At 43.8% G+C, this 15,299-nt stretch overlaps 1 protein-coding gene across 3 annotated transcripts in view; it reads left to right on the top strand.

Annotated features, from left to right (window-relative positions):
• HEG1 (heart development protein with EGF like domains 1) overlaps nt 1–11,705 on the top strand; it is a 51,926-nt gene extending 40,221 nt beyond the window's left edge. For all 3 annotated transcript variants that reach the window (XM_066190291.1, XM_066190292.1, XM_066190290.1), the window contains 5 exons: nt 622–664; nt 768–805; nt 1,319–1,406; nt 2,844–3,018; nt 4,591–11,705. In XM_066190291.1, the coding sequence (XP_066046388.1) occupies nt 622–664; nt 768–805; nt 1,319–1,406; nt 2,844–3,018; nt 4,591–4,740 (494 nt within the window). In that variant the 3' untranslated portion in view covers nt 4,741–11,705. The remainder of the gene's footprint in view (nt 1–621; nt 665–767; nt 806–1,318; nt 1,407–2,843; nt 3,019–4,590) is intronic.
• Nucleotides 11,706–15,299: the final 3,594 nt, after the last annotated feature.

The following is a 15,299-nucleotide window of genomic DNA, read 5'->3' as shown; positions in this document are numbered from 1 at the left end:
GACATAATAAATTCAATTTCTATTGTATAGTAAAATATGATATCTCAAAATTTGATTTAGCTGAAAATTTGAAAGATCAGAAAAGAAGGTGACATGAGAAAAAAAAAAATTATCATACCACTTCGGGTTACCCTGACTGTTTGCATAACGTCTTGTTGCAGTACCAACATTTAGAAGTGATTAACAACACGCACCAATGCTGAAGTAGCATAGTTTAAATGGGCTTTCAAAATGAAAACTGGAGGCACTTGCAGATTTTTTCCATTGCTATTTTGCGTGAAGCAGTACAAGCGTGCAGTGAGTTTTCATTTGGGCAAGGAGAAGCTCTGCTGGGAATTACATTGCCAGCACCCCTCCCTGCGCCAGACTCCAAACTGGCTCTGCTTGGGAGCCCTGAAATGGCTCCATCAAAGCCAGCGGGAGGTGGATTTAAGCGCACGATGTTTTCCCCAACCCGGAGGACGTCCGGCACCCCACCGAAGCGTGTCCCGTTGCTGCCGCACAGCCGCGGTGCGCTCGGGCCCCTGGGGTGGTGGAGGCGAGGCTGCCGCGGGGAGCGGCGCTGGGAAATCCCTCCCGGCTCCGCTGCGCGGTGCTCACGGCCCTTCTCTCTGGTTTTAGCCTGCGAAGATGGATATAAGCTGGAAAACGAGACCTGTGTGAGGTATGGTGACTGTTCTGCCCTCCTCCTACCCCACCATCCTTGCTCTGGTGAGCTGTTGGCACAACTGAGCTGCTGAAACTCCCCTGTTGTTCTCTGTTCCCAGCTGCCCCTTTGGCTTGGGTGGATTCAACTGTGGAAACCGTGAGTACCGAATTTCATTTCTTTTATTTTCTACAATGTCAGAAGTAGGAGATTTGAAACAAGTAATTGCAAGTGACTGTATCTAAAATGCAGTAGATACACGCTACTTTTTTCAGTGCTTTTTGTTTCTTCGTTTTGAATAACTTTCTGTTGAAGGTTATTTCGTGGACCTTCTTTGACGATGTTGACTTAATGTCATCTCCTAAGGAAAGGAGATTTCCTTTCCCTGTATAGTCTTGTCAGGTTAGCACAAATAGCGGGCACTCTCGAAGCAAGATATTTGAAGGTGAATCCATTTGAGTTACTCTGGTATGTCAGTGAATGAAATCAATTTCTTAGAGAAACAAGAACTTGTTTCTATTCCACTTGAAAACTTAAGGCTATATTGCTTACGGGGGCGGGGAGAAGGTGAGAATTAAACAGCTAATCCCTTTGTGTGGGGACTGTGGTTATATTACACTGGGGTTTAAATCCACACTGCTGTTTCTCAGCCTCTGTCTCTCCTGTCTGTAGCTTATCAGCTCATCACGGTGGTGATTGCAGCTGCAGGAGGGGGACTGCTGCTCATCATGGGCATAGCACTGATTGTCACCTGCTGCCGGTAGGTACCGCTGCTCAGCCAGGCTGTCCTCCCTGTGGATTGCACCACACCCAGAGCTCCACGTGGGAACTCTTCAGGACTAAAGCATAGGATAGCTAAGGACCAAAACATAGGTGAAAACATAAGCTAAGCATGTGGGTTAATCAGAGGTACTGAAGTATCACACTGTGCTTTTATTTGGAGAATTTTAAAATTTATTTTCCCCAGCAGCCAGGCTAAACAATGGACTGGGTGTCTCTTGAAGGCACACCTGGAAATCATGTCCTCTGAGGATGGAGAGGCAGAGGAGTCCTTCCCATGCAGAACTGTAAGGCTCTGAAGCCAGGAAGCAGACTCCAAAATTGCAAGCTAAGTCGAAAGGAGCAGTTTAGGCAACAGGAGAGGTTACTTGCCATTGCTCAAGTGGTGTTTGAGTGTATTTAAGGCTATTTCCATTTAGCTTTATGGACAAGTCCTGCATGTGCTCTCACTTTGTGTGTCTCTCCCTCTCGCACACACACACTCACACACATACACACCTTGTTCCCATGCCAGCAGGTGGCTTTGGACAGGATGTGCTTGCCTAGGAGGCTGTTCTGTGATTTATGTAATCTGAAAGGGGATGCCTTGCAGTAACACTGTCTCCCCACCATTCCAGTCCCCAAATCTAGGATTTCAAAGCTCTTTCATGAAGTTGGCAACTGGTTTTGTCAGTAATATAGACGTGGGAGTGGTTTGGTTGTGCCAGTTACCCCATATTTTGAGCCAGGGGGATGGCAGCAAACCCCAGTGAGATGAGGTGGCCACAGGGATCTCCAGAGGGATAGACTGATGTTCTTGTGAGTCCTGGCCTTGGGTAGCTTATGTGACTTCCTAGAGGATACTCTGCTTTGAACTGGAAGTGTCACCAAAGTCCACTCATACAACATTATAGTCCTGGAGGGACATTAGCTGTCACTCAGGCCAGCTCCTTGCAGGTCTTCTTAGGAATTAACATAGTGCCTACAGGTGCTATAGTTAATAGCATGGGAGCTCCCAGATGTTTTACTTCCTCAATTTCCATGATTTTTTCATTGACTTAGGTGAACACACATGTTTTTAAGAGACAAGGGGCATAGCTGGAACAACCTGGAACAGGAGGGGTTCAAACTGAATTAGGGAAAAATTCTTTTACCAAAGGAACAGTAAGACAGTGGAACAGATTGCTCAGGGAGGTTGCCATGTAACTTTGGAGATTTCAAGTCCCACCAGATAATTCACTGAGTTGCATGATCTGATTTCATATCTGACTTGGCCTCAGAGCAGAATATTTGGCTATAGTCCTTCTGAGGTGATCTTTGTTCCCAGACAAGATTCGTAACACCAAGTAATGATCTCTCCTGGGATCACGTGAGAAGTGTATGCAAGATAGCAGGATAAGTTGTAAGTTTTCACTTTCCCTCATTCTCTTATAAACAGGAAGAATAAAAATGACATAAGTAAACTGATTTTCAAGAGTGGGGATTTCCAGATGTCACCTTATGCTGAATATCCGAAGAATCCCCGGGCACAGGAGTGGGGCAGAGAGACCATCGAGATGCAGGAGAATGGAAGCACCAAGAACCTGCTGCAGATGACAGATGTGTATTATTCGGTATCTATCCATAGCTTAACTTTTAACCCTTTGTGCCTCATACAGGAAAGACATATTCCTTTATTTTTGGAAGTGCAGATCCCTTTCCTGCAAAATAAAAAGGCAAGGCAGATGTTCTCCATAGACAGCAAGGCATCAGGAGTCCTATGGACTCTAGCTGTTTTCCTGGGGTTAATATCACAAAGATATGCCATTAGGAAGAACGCTTAGGCATATTTTGGTAAAAATGCCCAAAAATCCCAATCCTAGAGTAGAGAAGGACAGTTAAAAGTTTTGGATAAACTTCTAGGGTTCTCTGTTAGCAGTTTTATCCTGTCCCCCCTCACTGATGAAGTGGAAGGTTGAAACCTCTGTCTGGGGAACTTTGCCCCAAAGTAGGAAGATGCTGGTCACTGAGGATCCCTCTTCTCCTCCATTTCTTCCCTTTCCAGGGTACATAAGGAGCATCCCTTTAGCTCTAAGGTAATGAGGAGTAATAGGCTGTGTAGGGCACAGAAAGACGTAAGGACACGTTGTTTTGTCATGGGTGGTACCATCTGCTAATGGCTGTATCCAGAGCTGTGGTGCGGCTGTATCATCTGTCACTCATTTTTAGCAACATGTACTTAAGGTGTGTGTGGGTTACTCATGAGAGTGAAACTCGCAGGATTTCACCCAAGTCACACATTCTGGACTCCTTGCTTTTCAGAGCAGAGAACAGAGAACATTACAATTTTCCTGGCTTACATTTTAAGTTTTTCAGTAAGCAAATTTAATGGGTTGCACAGCATGGAGTCAAATAATCCTCCTTCATGCTTCCACTAAGAATGAGATACTTGAAAATGAAAATGCATTTCCTAATTTTTTTTTTAAGACTCTCGTTATGCTGGGAACTAGAAAGGGAAACTTTTTAGAAAGCAGTAGGTGATGAGGGCTTTGCATGAATCTGCTCTGTAACAGATTAAACCAAGAGGCTTCATGTTATTCACTGGGTGAAAGGATTGCACAGTCTTGGTCTTAGACATCAATGTTCCTCCACCAAATGTCCCCAGGAGATTTATTTTGTTACAAGGAGGGAAGAGAAAAGAAGGTCAGATCATTTTGTATTTGACATATAATTCAAGGGTCTGTATTGGGAGAGGAGGTACTTACGGTCAATGGGGAGAGAAGTGCCTGCGTAATACTCAAAGCAGGAGACTAACTTTGATTTTCTAGGATTTCCTCCTTTAAGGATGGCTCTGGGATGATATCCTTGAGAGTTGTTTCAATACCTGAGCTCAGCAGTAGATTTTTTTTTTCTAATTAAAAATTAACTGTGTACTTAGACCGCACTTAGCAGAGTCAGGTAAACTTCAAGTCTGTTCATTGTTCAGATGTTGAAATTAGATTTCATCATAATAATCCCTTCAGGCAATACAGCAAAAATCGTTGAAGATTATAGAGATCATTAGAGATCGCATTGTTCCCTCTAGCTACTGAACCAACAGCAAAGAGATGTGGTAAGGCTGTGCCTGAATGAGGATTTGAGTGTGAGAATAAGACCCTTTTTATTTATTTATTTATTATTTTTTTTTTTTTTTTTTGCTAATACAGCCAACTGGACTGAGAAATCCTGAACTGGAAAGAAACGGACTTTATCCTCCCTACACTGGTTTGCCTGGATCTCGACATTCATGCATCTACCCTGGACAATACAATCCGTCCTTCATTAGTGACGAAACCAGAAGAAGAGACTATTTTTAGCAGAGAGTGGAGAGGGAGTGGAAGATTGACACAGTTGTGTGGCCCTTAATCCCCAGATACAATCCGTCTCTTGGATCGTTCAGGCCACATCAGTCTTACTCTTCCCATTTAATAGGAAGGACTTTGAACTTCATGCTGAGCATTGCTGCCCTGAGGGACAGTCACGGTTGCTGAGCATCAGAGAGGAAGAGGAGGAAGAGGAGGGAATGACTCAAGAAGCACATCACTAGAAGACCCAGAGGGAAGCTAACACGTGCACTCCTTATTTGTTCTTCACTCTTGGCGCTACGTGAGCAAGCATGGATCAGTACAGGCAGATGAACTGTGCCCAGCACTCTGCATTGAATACCACTAGGGAGTGTCTTGTTTACAGATCTTGTTCATTGTTGACTGTGCTTGTCTTCCTAGCCTGCCTTCATGCAAAGATTCACTGTGCACCTGCTTTTGGTCAGGCAAGTTTGTCCATTCCCTTTTAGACCACTGCCTTGCTGTTGGCTTTGTGCATGACAGGGAAGCTGGCTTGTCTTCTGGCCCTCACCTTCCTACTGATAAAGGTTCTCCAGGTTAGTGGGTCCTTGCCAAAGCCCAGTGTCTGGCAATATTGGCTGAATTCATGGGTTGTCTCCAAGGAGTGCAGGAAGGTTAGTCACACCACTGCAATTTTCATGGAAAAAAAGGCACAGTTGTTCCTCTGTGCTGCTTTAAAATCTTCTGTATATAGGCAATGTTGTTGTTTTGTCAACCAGTGTTGTTCAGAAGTGATGCCACTACATGCCATCATGGTGCTTCCATATGGGAACCTTTGGGGCTCTGTTTCCCTGCAAGGATTTAAATGCCTGTAGACACAGCAATATAATATTAAATAATTACTAACAGGGAAGAAGAAGATGAGCTCTGAATTCAGAAATCTTTTTATGAGGAATCTGTGAAGGAGTAATAATGCTGTAGCCTTGGCTGGGCAGAGGAACCTGGATTCTGGGCACTGAAGGTGGGCTATATTTTCAAACTTCCACAGTCCACCTTGAATTTGTAGGAGCTGTGGAGGCTTTCAGTGCATTGGAAAAGAGGGCATACTGCAGTCACTTGCGTTTAAGGGAAAGGAAAACATGATGCTTGCAATCCTTACATAGCAAAGATCACTTATGTTGAAGTGTTTTTCTTTCATCCATCCTAGTTTCAAGTGATTCAGACCAGGCAAGTTTCCTCTCCCAGGTGTGTTCATTCATATTAGCAGAAGCTGAAGAATGTAAGTTATTGCATTTCTCACCAAAGATCAGACTGAAACTCATGGACTGTATTCTGACCTAAAGTGAATAGATCATGAAAGAGATCTTACTAATCACAGAACCCTGGAATGGGTTGGGTTGGAAGGGATCTTAGAGATCATCTTTTTCCAACTCCTCTGCCATAAGCAGGGACACCTTCCACTAGACCAGGTTGCTCAAACCCCCATCCAACCTGGCTCTGAACACTTGCAGGGATTGGGTAATTTCTCTGGGCAGCCTGTTTCAGTGCCTCACCACTCCCATAACGAAGAGTTTCCTGTCTTATAACTAATCTAAATCTACCTTCTTTGCTTTAAAATCATTTCCCCTTGTCCTATGCCTACATGCCCTTGCGAAAAGTCACTCTCCAGCTTTCTTGTAGGCCTCCTTTAGTTACTGGAAGGTGCTCTAAGGTCTCCCTGGAGCCTCCTCTTCTCCAGGCTGAGCATCCCCAACTTTCTTAGACTGTCTTCATAGGAGAGGTGCTCCAGCTTCTGACCATCTTTGTGGTCTCCTCTGGCCTCATTTCTTCTTAAGGGACCACTGAACACAGCACTGCAGGTGGGGTCCCAGGAGGGAAGAGTAGAGGGAGAGAATCCCCTCCCCACACTGGTTCTGGTGCCACCCAGGACACAATTGCACCACCCAGGACACAGCTTTCTGGGCTGTGAGAGTACATTGCTGGGTCATGCTGAGCTTCTCGTCAACCAACACCCCAAGTGTTCAGGGCTACTTTCTATTCTCCAACAACCTGCATGTGTGCTTGGGATTGCCCCAACTCACTTGCAGGAAATATAATTAAATATAACAAAGTATATTTGCCGCTTATCTTTACTGCACTGTTAATCTGAGTCATCCAAACCCTGTTTAAATACAAGGTCCAGATGCAGTTTCTCCTCTTGGATGTGAGCAGGCTTTTAATTCAAGGTGGCTGCTTGTATGAGGATAATAGCAAAATTCCTTAGTCACTAACCCACCATATCTGTAGTGTGTGCATGAGCTGATATTCCCTTCTCCCCCACCATGCTTTAAAAGATAACAGTGCCTACAAGTAAGTTCACTAGGTAGCTCAGCTCACTGAAGCACTGAGGACCACGGGGTGCATCCCCCGAAGTGCCTAACCCCAAGTAAGGGCAGCAGTTTGGATGCTCATGTCTTTTGTGGCTGCTCACTGGAGGCAAACCTGGGGTGTTAAGGAGCCCTCCATCAAGAAGCACTTGCTTTCCTCCTGCAGGTGTAGTTCCCAGATCCTTTCCCAGCACTTTAAAGGCTGTTGTGTTCCCTATCAAAGGTCAGTAACAAGTATCCAGAGGGAGATCAGAAAGCAACAGGCGATTATTAGCTGTGTTGGCTTAGAGGTTTCTGCTCCCTGCTCACAGTAGTTTCTGTTTTCTCAAAACTTCAAGGCAGGAAAGGCGCCGCAGATGTGCTTGAGAAGGCACCAGCCACAGCACACAAACACAGTGTCTTTTTTACGCCTCAGCTCTTGTCTTCTGTGTAGAAGCAGCAGTGTGAGCTTGCAGAAAAACAGCTCTATGGACACCTAGGGCAGTATCCTTTGCACTTACACGAACTTCTGGTGACAATGCATGCAACTTCATGCCTGTCTGATCCATAATCAGCCTTGCAGCTGGTAGTACACTGCTGATCTCAGCTGTAGGGGGAAAGGAATGGATGCTCATGGGAAATACAGCTGCCTAAGGAACTGTATTTAAGGAAAGCTCTACTTACAGGGTCTGAAATACTGTAACAGGTAATGCACAGGAATTAGCTCTTCCCTGCCATGCTGGTCAGAGTTTTCACCCAGGACAGAAAGGACTGCCTTTCCCCTGGTATGGAGTAGAGTTATGTCTTTGTTACAAAAGAAAAAAAGGAAGATGCAATTAATCCTAAATCTAAATCCAAAGCCTGTGGAAAAGCACTGGACTTTGTCCCTTTTTAGTAAAGCAGGTTGTGATAAGGAAGTGTCCCAGCAATGATGAGAATCCCATGATTTAACCAGGTGCCAGCATTTCCTCAGATGGGGAGGCATTTAGGCCCATGCTTACAGGCCAAGATGTATAACTGCTTGGCGAGTTCAGAGACTAGGAGATGAACTTCTGTGTGTCAAGTACAAAGGACAAAGTACGACACAGCAACTCACAGTTGCCGATCAATCCTTCTGCACAAAGAGTATATGAACAAAACTTCTGGTCTGTATCTCCCAGCACATTGCAAATTGCAAGGGATTTGAGTGGAATTGAGATAGGACTATTTCTAAGGAGAGCACACAAAAGTTTGCAAGTAATTAATTTTACTATCTCAACAGTCTTCAAATTCTTCTTAAATTGTATCTGGAGAGAAAGAGTCTCAGAAAATCCTGCAGGATTTTCTTAATGAGGACAGCAAAACTTGGGCTTTCCTGAAACAGAGAGTGTAATTGCACTTAAATATTTTCTCTCTGCCAGTGGAGGTAAACATGGGGACATTTCTTATGAGGGTTTATCCATTGCAGCCTGAACTTCTGTTTAGCTTGGTTAAGAAGAGTCGCAGAGCCAATGCATAGTCCACAGGAGGAGAAGGAAAAAGGTCTCTCCTGACCTGCCACACCTCCTCTGGGAGTCTTAGAGGCCCTGCCCAGCAGGCAAGGGAGGGGTTTAGGCAGGAGGAGTCAGCACCCAGATGAGTGCAGGTGCTTTCCCCCAACAGTGTTCCAGGAAGCTTTTATGAAGGTGACAGAGGCAGCCTGGAATGATTCAGCCCCTGGCTCTCCCCTGTGCTGCAGTGCTTCTGTGTTCAGCCAGGCACCACCCGCTCCCAGCTCCACTGGGACAGAAGGGGTGCAGTGCACTGTGTAGTGTCACAGTTTATGATGACAGTTTCACTGCAAGTGTTCACTGCCTCACCCCAGCATTACAGACTTGCCCAGCCACAGCAGGGATGTGGCCTGTTTCAGTGCAAGTTGTCTCTGTGTAAAGCTGCCACCAGGATCCTCTCTGTGTCTGCCATACACAAAGCACCCTTTGGCAGTGAAGTGTGCCTTGTTACTCCTCTTGGGTATAAGAAGGGTCTCCATGTGTCCTCAAGCACACTTTCAAAATCAGATGCTTCTCGGTTCGCAACCTAATTCCCTGTAGGATGTCTAAAAACATGCAGCTTATTTCTCATCTCTCTTTTAAATTACTTCTAGCTATCCCAAATTGAAAATTTTGAGCACACTCGCTGTTTTTGCCAAGGGGAATCACTCTCCACTATCTGAGAGGATAAGAGGGAAGTGGCATGATTTTGGTATGAAGAATGCAAGTGGTTCAGCCAGATGTGGGGAAAGGAAGAAAAACTACACTAACACTGCTCATAAATCTGCTATTGTTCCTGGTTGCTGTGGAAAGTGAGGGGAGCAGTTAGCAAGGACTCACGAGCAGTTGTGTGGGTGTATTTTTAATTAAATTTGGAAAAAAAATGCTAATTCTGTGGCTTGACAGGAAAAGTTGTGAGAGGCGTGTGTTTGCTGCTATGGTGCTCTGCCAATTATACTGACAAAATGCCTTTTCCACAAAAATACCCCTGACAGTCAGCATAGGAGAAGCAGTTCCAGTGAACTGATCAGCAAAACACAGATTTGAGGAATCTTTCAAAAGTCATCTTGAACATACAGTCTTCCTGTGTCCTGCTGCTTGTTCTGGCCAGTCCTTCCAGCTGCACTGGGAAAACCAGGGCAGTTTTTTCATACTGCTGAAACCTCACAGCACTGAATTGGACTGTAAGTGGAAAAAGCAGGTCAGGTTGATGCCCTTTTCCCCCACATTGGAAGTGTTAAGTTTTATAGCAGCGATGAATCTCATTGTTCCTGTGGCATTTCCCATAAGACCCACTGGCACCACAGTCATGTACTGAGTTACTGCTTGTGAACAGCCTTATGAAGTTATTTGCCTCCACGCTGGAGGGTGATAAAAGGCTTTTAAAATAGCAATAAATTGAAGTTAGAGAGAGGTATTTATCACTGTGAAATTGTTTGTGCCGATACATGTACAGGTGATTGCTGGGACCCGAGTGAGCATCGAGTGGGTTTGGACACTGCTGCAGATACACCAAGTTACTTTCCTGGGCCTTGTCTCTGATGCTGGTCAATGGCCATATCCATTCCAAATCCAGCTGGAATTTTCATTCTCTAATAGTAATCTTTAGCTTTCTTCCTTAAATTAACAAGAATGGATGCTTTTTAGTTAAATGCTCTTCCTATGCTGACTAATGTTTTTTCCTCTTTACACACAAAGGATGTAATCCAGCATCCATTACTGTGACTGGGGTAACTCTCCCATGGACTGTAAAGAAATTTTTTTTAGGCCTGAATTACTCTATCACCTGACTCTGTGTGCCTATTTTTGTGATATTGTTCCTGCCTTTCCATGTTGTACCTATTTTTTTTTTTTAAGCATACTTATAACTGTAGCAGGAGCTATGTTATATGAGAATGAACGAAACAGGTTCAAGATATGAAACAGCTTCCTGGGAAGAGAATGAATGGGAATTTTGTGTAGCTGTTTTACTGGTCAGCCAGCCTGTTTCCTATTATGTAATATCAAGGGATGTAGAGATGCTTCCTGGTGTCACACATATCAGCTGCTCAGATGACTCTTACCTGTGCCTTTAGAAATTAAGCAAGATCTCCTATTTTCAGAAGGGGTATGTCCTATATGCTTGTAAGAGTTTGGGACCTTTTCAATGTACATTTCATTCTTCATTCCCTTGAAGTGCTGAAATTGAAAAGCAGGAGAGAAATTCACAAAGGAGTAAGAAGTACCAGAATTAAAAAAAAGAAAAAGAAAAAAAAAATGTACTTACTTATTTTTCAGAAGTGTGGCTTCTGTACTGTAAGGTCATGTTTGGGATGACATCTCTTCTGTGTCTAGTCTGTGTTGGATAATATCCTTGTTGAGGGAACACCAAGAGAGGCTACCTGATGTTCCTCCAAAGTGATATTTAAATGTTAAATTGCTCAGTCTCTATTTCAATGAAATGCTAGAAGGGATGGGAGTCTTACTTGGGTTAATGATTGCAGCAGGCAGCCCCCCAGGTCTGCAAAATCCTGTATGGAAAAGTCCTGTGGAATACAGTAAACAATCATCACTTCTCTTGAATAAGGCTATAGAATTCACTGGACACAAAAAATCTTCAATAGAATCTTCTAGGATGGGTTTACTTTAAAGAAAAAAAAAAAAAGCTCAACAGGATAAATACCTACTACCTTCCTTTTTAAAAGGAAATTCTGTTAAACTCAGTCATTTAAACCCATTACATTCTACAGGACTTTATCCTAGTGGAAGGTCAAACTTGGTGTGTAAGATCATAATGACTTATTTGAGCAGCTTTTAGAATTGCAATAGTAAAGCTCACCTTTTGTAAACTCTCTTACAAAAGATAAATTTTCAGTGTTTATTTGTGCTTCTTTACAAGCCTGGTTTATGTTCTTGACACTGCTCCACTTCCTTCCCTCTGTCTCTGAATGTTTGCTTCCAAGTCTCTGGGGTTCTGAGGATGTTTTCCAAACCAGTATTATTTAAAGTTGTATTATATTTTCAGCCTCCACTAATTATACAGTACTGTAGCATCAAAATATAATTTTTAAGGATTGGATTATTTTTATACCTGCATCCAATATTATTAAATCTGGCGTTCTAGTCAGTATCATAAAAAGATACAATAAAACAATGAATATTACTATGTCCTTGCTTTTTTATTGTCTTTAGCTTTGCCTGTAAAGATAAACATATGCAGTTTTTACGTGGTTTTAATTATTATTATGCATCTAATCTGAAAATAAGAAATTGCATAGAGAAGAAATTGCTTTTGATCTTCTGATGGTGCTTCCTGACTGAATAACTAAATTGAAAAGCAAAGAGGAAAAATGGGTATGTTCTGTTAGTTGTGCCAAACAAAATTCTGCTCAGCTGAAATACAAGTTATGTTGTCATACATTTATCTTGGTTGCACCAAGCAACTCAGTCTAATTTTAATTTTTCCTCAGTTTAATTTTTGCTGGAACTGGTAAAGCTGTGTGTTTATGTGTGTGGGTGCATGTTGGAGGGGAGGAAAACCTCAGGAGAGGTGGGTGCAGCAGGGCTGTTTGCAAGGGCAGGGGACTGGACCTGACCACCATGAGACCATCAGTCCTATCCCAGTAAAAACCACCAGGGACAGTGAAGAATACCCAGCTGAGTGTCCCTCAAAGGAAGAAGGAGGGCACCTTGAATCCAGGTGAACACCAAGTCCAACTCAGGCTGCTGAGAAGAGGCATGATGTGGAAGAGCATCTGGATCAATGGCAGGTAGGTTCATTTGGGGCAATTTTTTCCTGTGTTGCTCCAGAGCGGTAGAGCTGTGACAGCAATCAGATGGGGCTAAGGTGGGATTCATCTGTTCTATGAAAAGTTAGGTGGCCAGTTTGAACACATCATCTGGCTCCCTCAGTAGCCATGAAAAGAGACATCCACAGAGAGCGGCCCACCCTGCTCTCTGAGGTAAGACATCGCTCACCACAACTATTTCATGTTATTGGTATCTTTTAGGAAACTGACAGTGTAAAACCATGGGTCACAACATTTCCGTGGGACTTTGGGGTTATGGACAAGCACATGATTTAACAGCCCTGACCAGTTCAGATTTGCATGCCAGTGCCTCTGAGACCACTGAATGCATCCATAGAGTGTTCCCTCAAATTCTTGGACACCATCTGAAGTTAAAGAGCATCTGCATCCCCTGATTATATGTGTATCTGTATCCATAGCTAAATATTTGATTTGGACTTCTGAAGCTTTTTTTAAACTTTTAGGTAGTTAAAACATATATTTCTAATTATACATATCAAATATAGTGGAGAAACCAAATTTACGTGAAATAACAAAATGTATAGGAATCTAGGAAGGAAAAGGATTGAAAAATGTGCAAGGAAAAAAGGTATTGAGCTGATGCACATAAAGAGCTGTCAAAGACAATTTTCCCTACTTTACGTCTTCTGACAGCAAGATTGCCTCTTGATTACATGCACTGTCTAATAGATACATAAGGCCCTTTACCTTTGATGTTTCTTTTTCTTGCCATAAACAAGTATTGACGATAGAGCAGCTACTGTTACTAAACATAGCATATTTTTTTATTCCATAATAATTGTTCAGCGTTCCTGTCATATCTGAGTTTTGACACACAGGAGTTTGATTTTACAGCCTCTGGAAAGTTACTGAGTTATTTCTGCAAAGGAAATTTCTCTGTAGTTCTGTGCAGAACGTCACAACTGCTGTGGGTGTGTGTCTGTCTGGACTAACAGTCATATTTTTATTGTCTAAATGTGTGCTAAATGACTTAATTGGTAAGTTCAGCAGAGCTGCTATTTCACTGGTATCAGTTCTCCTATTTCATTAATTCTCTGTGTCTGTTCTCCTAAACCACCATCTCTCTATAACTAATTCCTTCACAAATCACCAAGCAATGGGGCACATAGGGTGTGTCACGCTCTTTCCTGGAGAGATACTGTTGTGACCACTGGTGTGTCACAGAATGGCCAGGAAAGGGCAAGCAGAGATGAAGACTTGTAGTCCGTGAAGATATATGTCTGTTCAGTGCATTATTTCCTGGAGGAACTGGGGCCTTTTGCGTTGCAAATGACTCACACTGCCAAAACTGTGATCGTAATAAACATAAACAACCAGGTAGGAATGGAAGTAAAGTTTAAAAATATAGTTAATCCACCAGCTACTGATGTGCATTCACTATAGAGAACTGTTCTAACGTGCAGGACTGCACACTCACCCAGCAGTCTCTAGTGTAGGCAGAAAAGCTGCACCATTTACACCTGATGAAGACCTGGCCCTCATTTTCAATGGTTGAAAAGTTCTTTTGGTCCCATGCACTTGCTTTACAGCCAACAGGGAGGTTTTAAGACCTGGATTAATTCAGTTGCACCTTTGAGCAGCATTGGAAAATCGGAGTGTATCATGAAGACTGAAGAGTGTAAGTCTGGGAGATGGACATTGCCAGAGGATGGTGACGTACAGCTCTGCCACTCCTACAGCCAGGTTTGTCCTCCTCTGCCCACCCATTCCCACCTGAAGCACCTGCTGGGGTCCGGGGCTCACAGCACTGAAATATATTACTCTAACAAGACTCTGGGATTAGTTTTTGGATGTCCCCTGAAGCTGGGAGGGTGGTGGTGACCTGATGTGGAGGCTGGACACTGGCCAAGCAGGTAGGCACAGAGCACTGGGGACAAACCTTTCCCAGGCATTTCCTTCTCTTGTTCTGTCAGCTGCCTGGCAGAGCAGTTTTAAGGAGGGGCCTGGAGGAATTGAGTGATCTGTGGTGGGCAATGGGCATGGGAGGGAGCAGCAACAGGGCAGGAGCTGAATCCAGCATGTCTTGAAGGAGCAGACAGAGGGAGAGGGGGGCTACCAGGCAGTCACTGTGGGGACTAGGGGTAGGTGTGGGGAGCAGGTTGCACTGGAGGGACTTCAGGGACAGAGATACAAAGGAAGGCACAGGCAACCCCCCCACATTTCACGCTCAGCATCCTGAGCAGATTTGCCAAGGGACAAGGCCGCTCATTACTTGTGCCAGCAGAGAGGCACACAACCATTTTTGCTGGCTGTAAGCCAGCAGTGTTTCCTGGTTCAGTGCAAGTTAAAAGTTTAAGACAACCCTAAGTTCAGGAATGACTTGAGTAATACTTCTCGTCTCTCTCACCCTCCCTCATTCAAGAAGATACACCCTCTCAGTATAGGAGTTTACCCAACACTGCATTTCTTGTTCTTAAAACAGAAGATTGAACAAAAGCAGATGAAGGGAGAGGCATTTACCACATTGAGCTGTTACTTGGTGTTAAGTAGTGTGTTCATAACCTGCCTGTGTTACTGGCAGTGGGGTCTGCCACAGGAGACCAGCTCCATAGCCATTAGAAGTGCCATTGCGGGGGATACAAGGATGGGTTGTTCATCCTTCTTTTGTCTGATAATGATGGTGTAACCTGTGTTTACTTCAGAGAAAGACTTTACTGGCAGTTGTGGCAGGATACAGAGTCACTTAGACCTTCAAAATGAGAGAAATTACACCTGAAAAGGAGAACTGGAAATCACTGATCTCAACTGGCCCAGCTGATCTCAAGCAGTGCATTTCACTGGAGCACAAAGCAGAATGAACACTGCAGAACTTGGACAGGGGAGACAGCTAAAAGTAAGAGACTTTGGGATAACCAAATCCCGCCCACAGAGACCTTTTTTCCCATCTTGGTCTCTCACTGGCCATTTCAGAAGCTTCCTGGGATGCGATG

This window comes from Chamaea fasciata, unplaced genomic scaffold (genome assembly GCF_029207755.1).
Source record: "Chamaea fasciata isolate MVZ Bird 193981 ecotype frontalis unplaced genomic scaffold, bChaFas1.0.hap1 SCAF_8, whole genome shotgun sequence".
Taxonomy (NCBI): Eukaryota; Metazoa; Chordata; class Aves; order Passeriformes; family Sylviidae; genus Chamaea; species Chamaea fasciata.
Note: the sequence above shows the minus strand (reverse complement) of the source record. Positions and strands in the feature narration are given on the sequence as shown.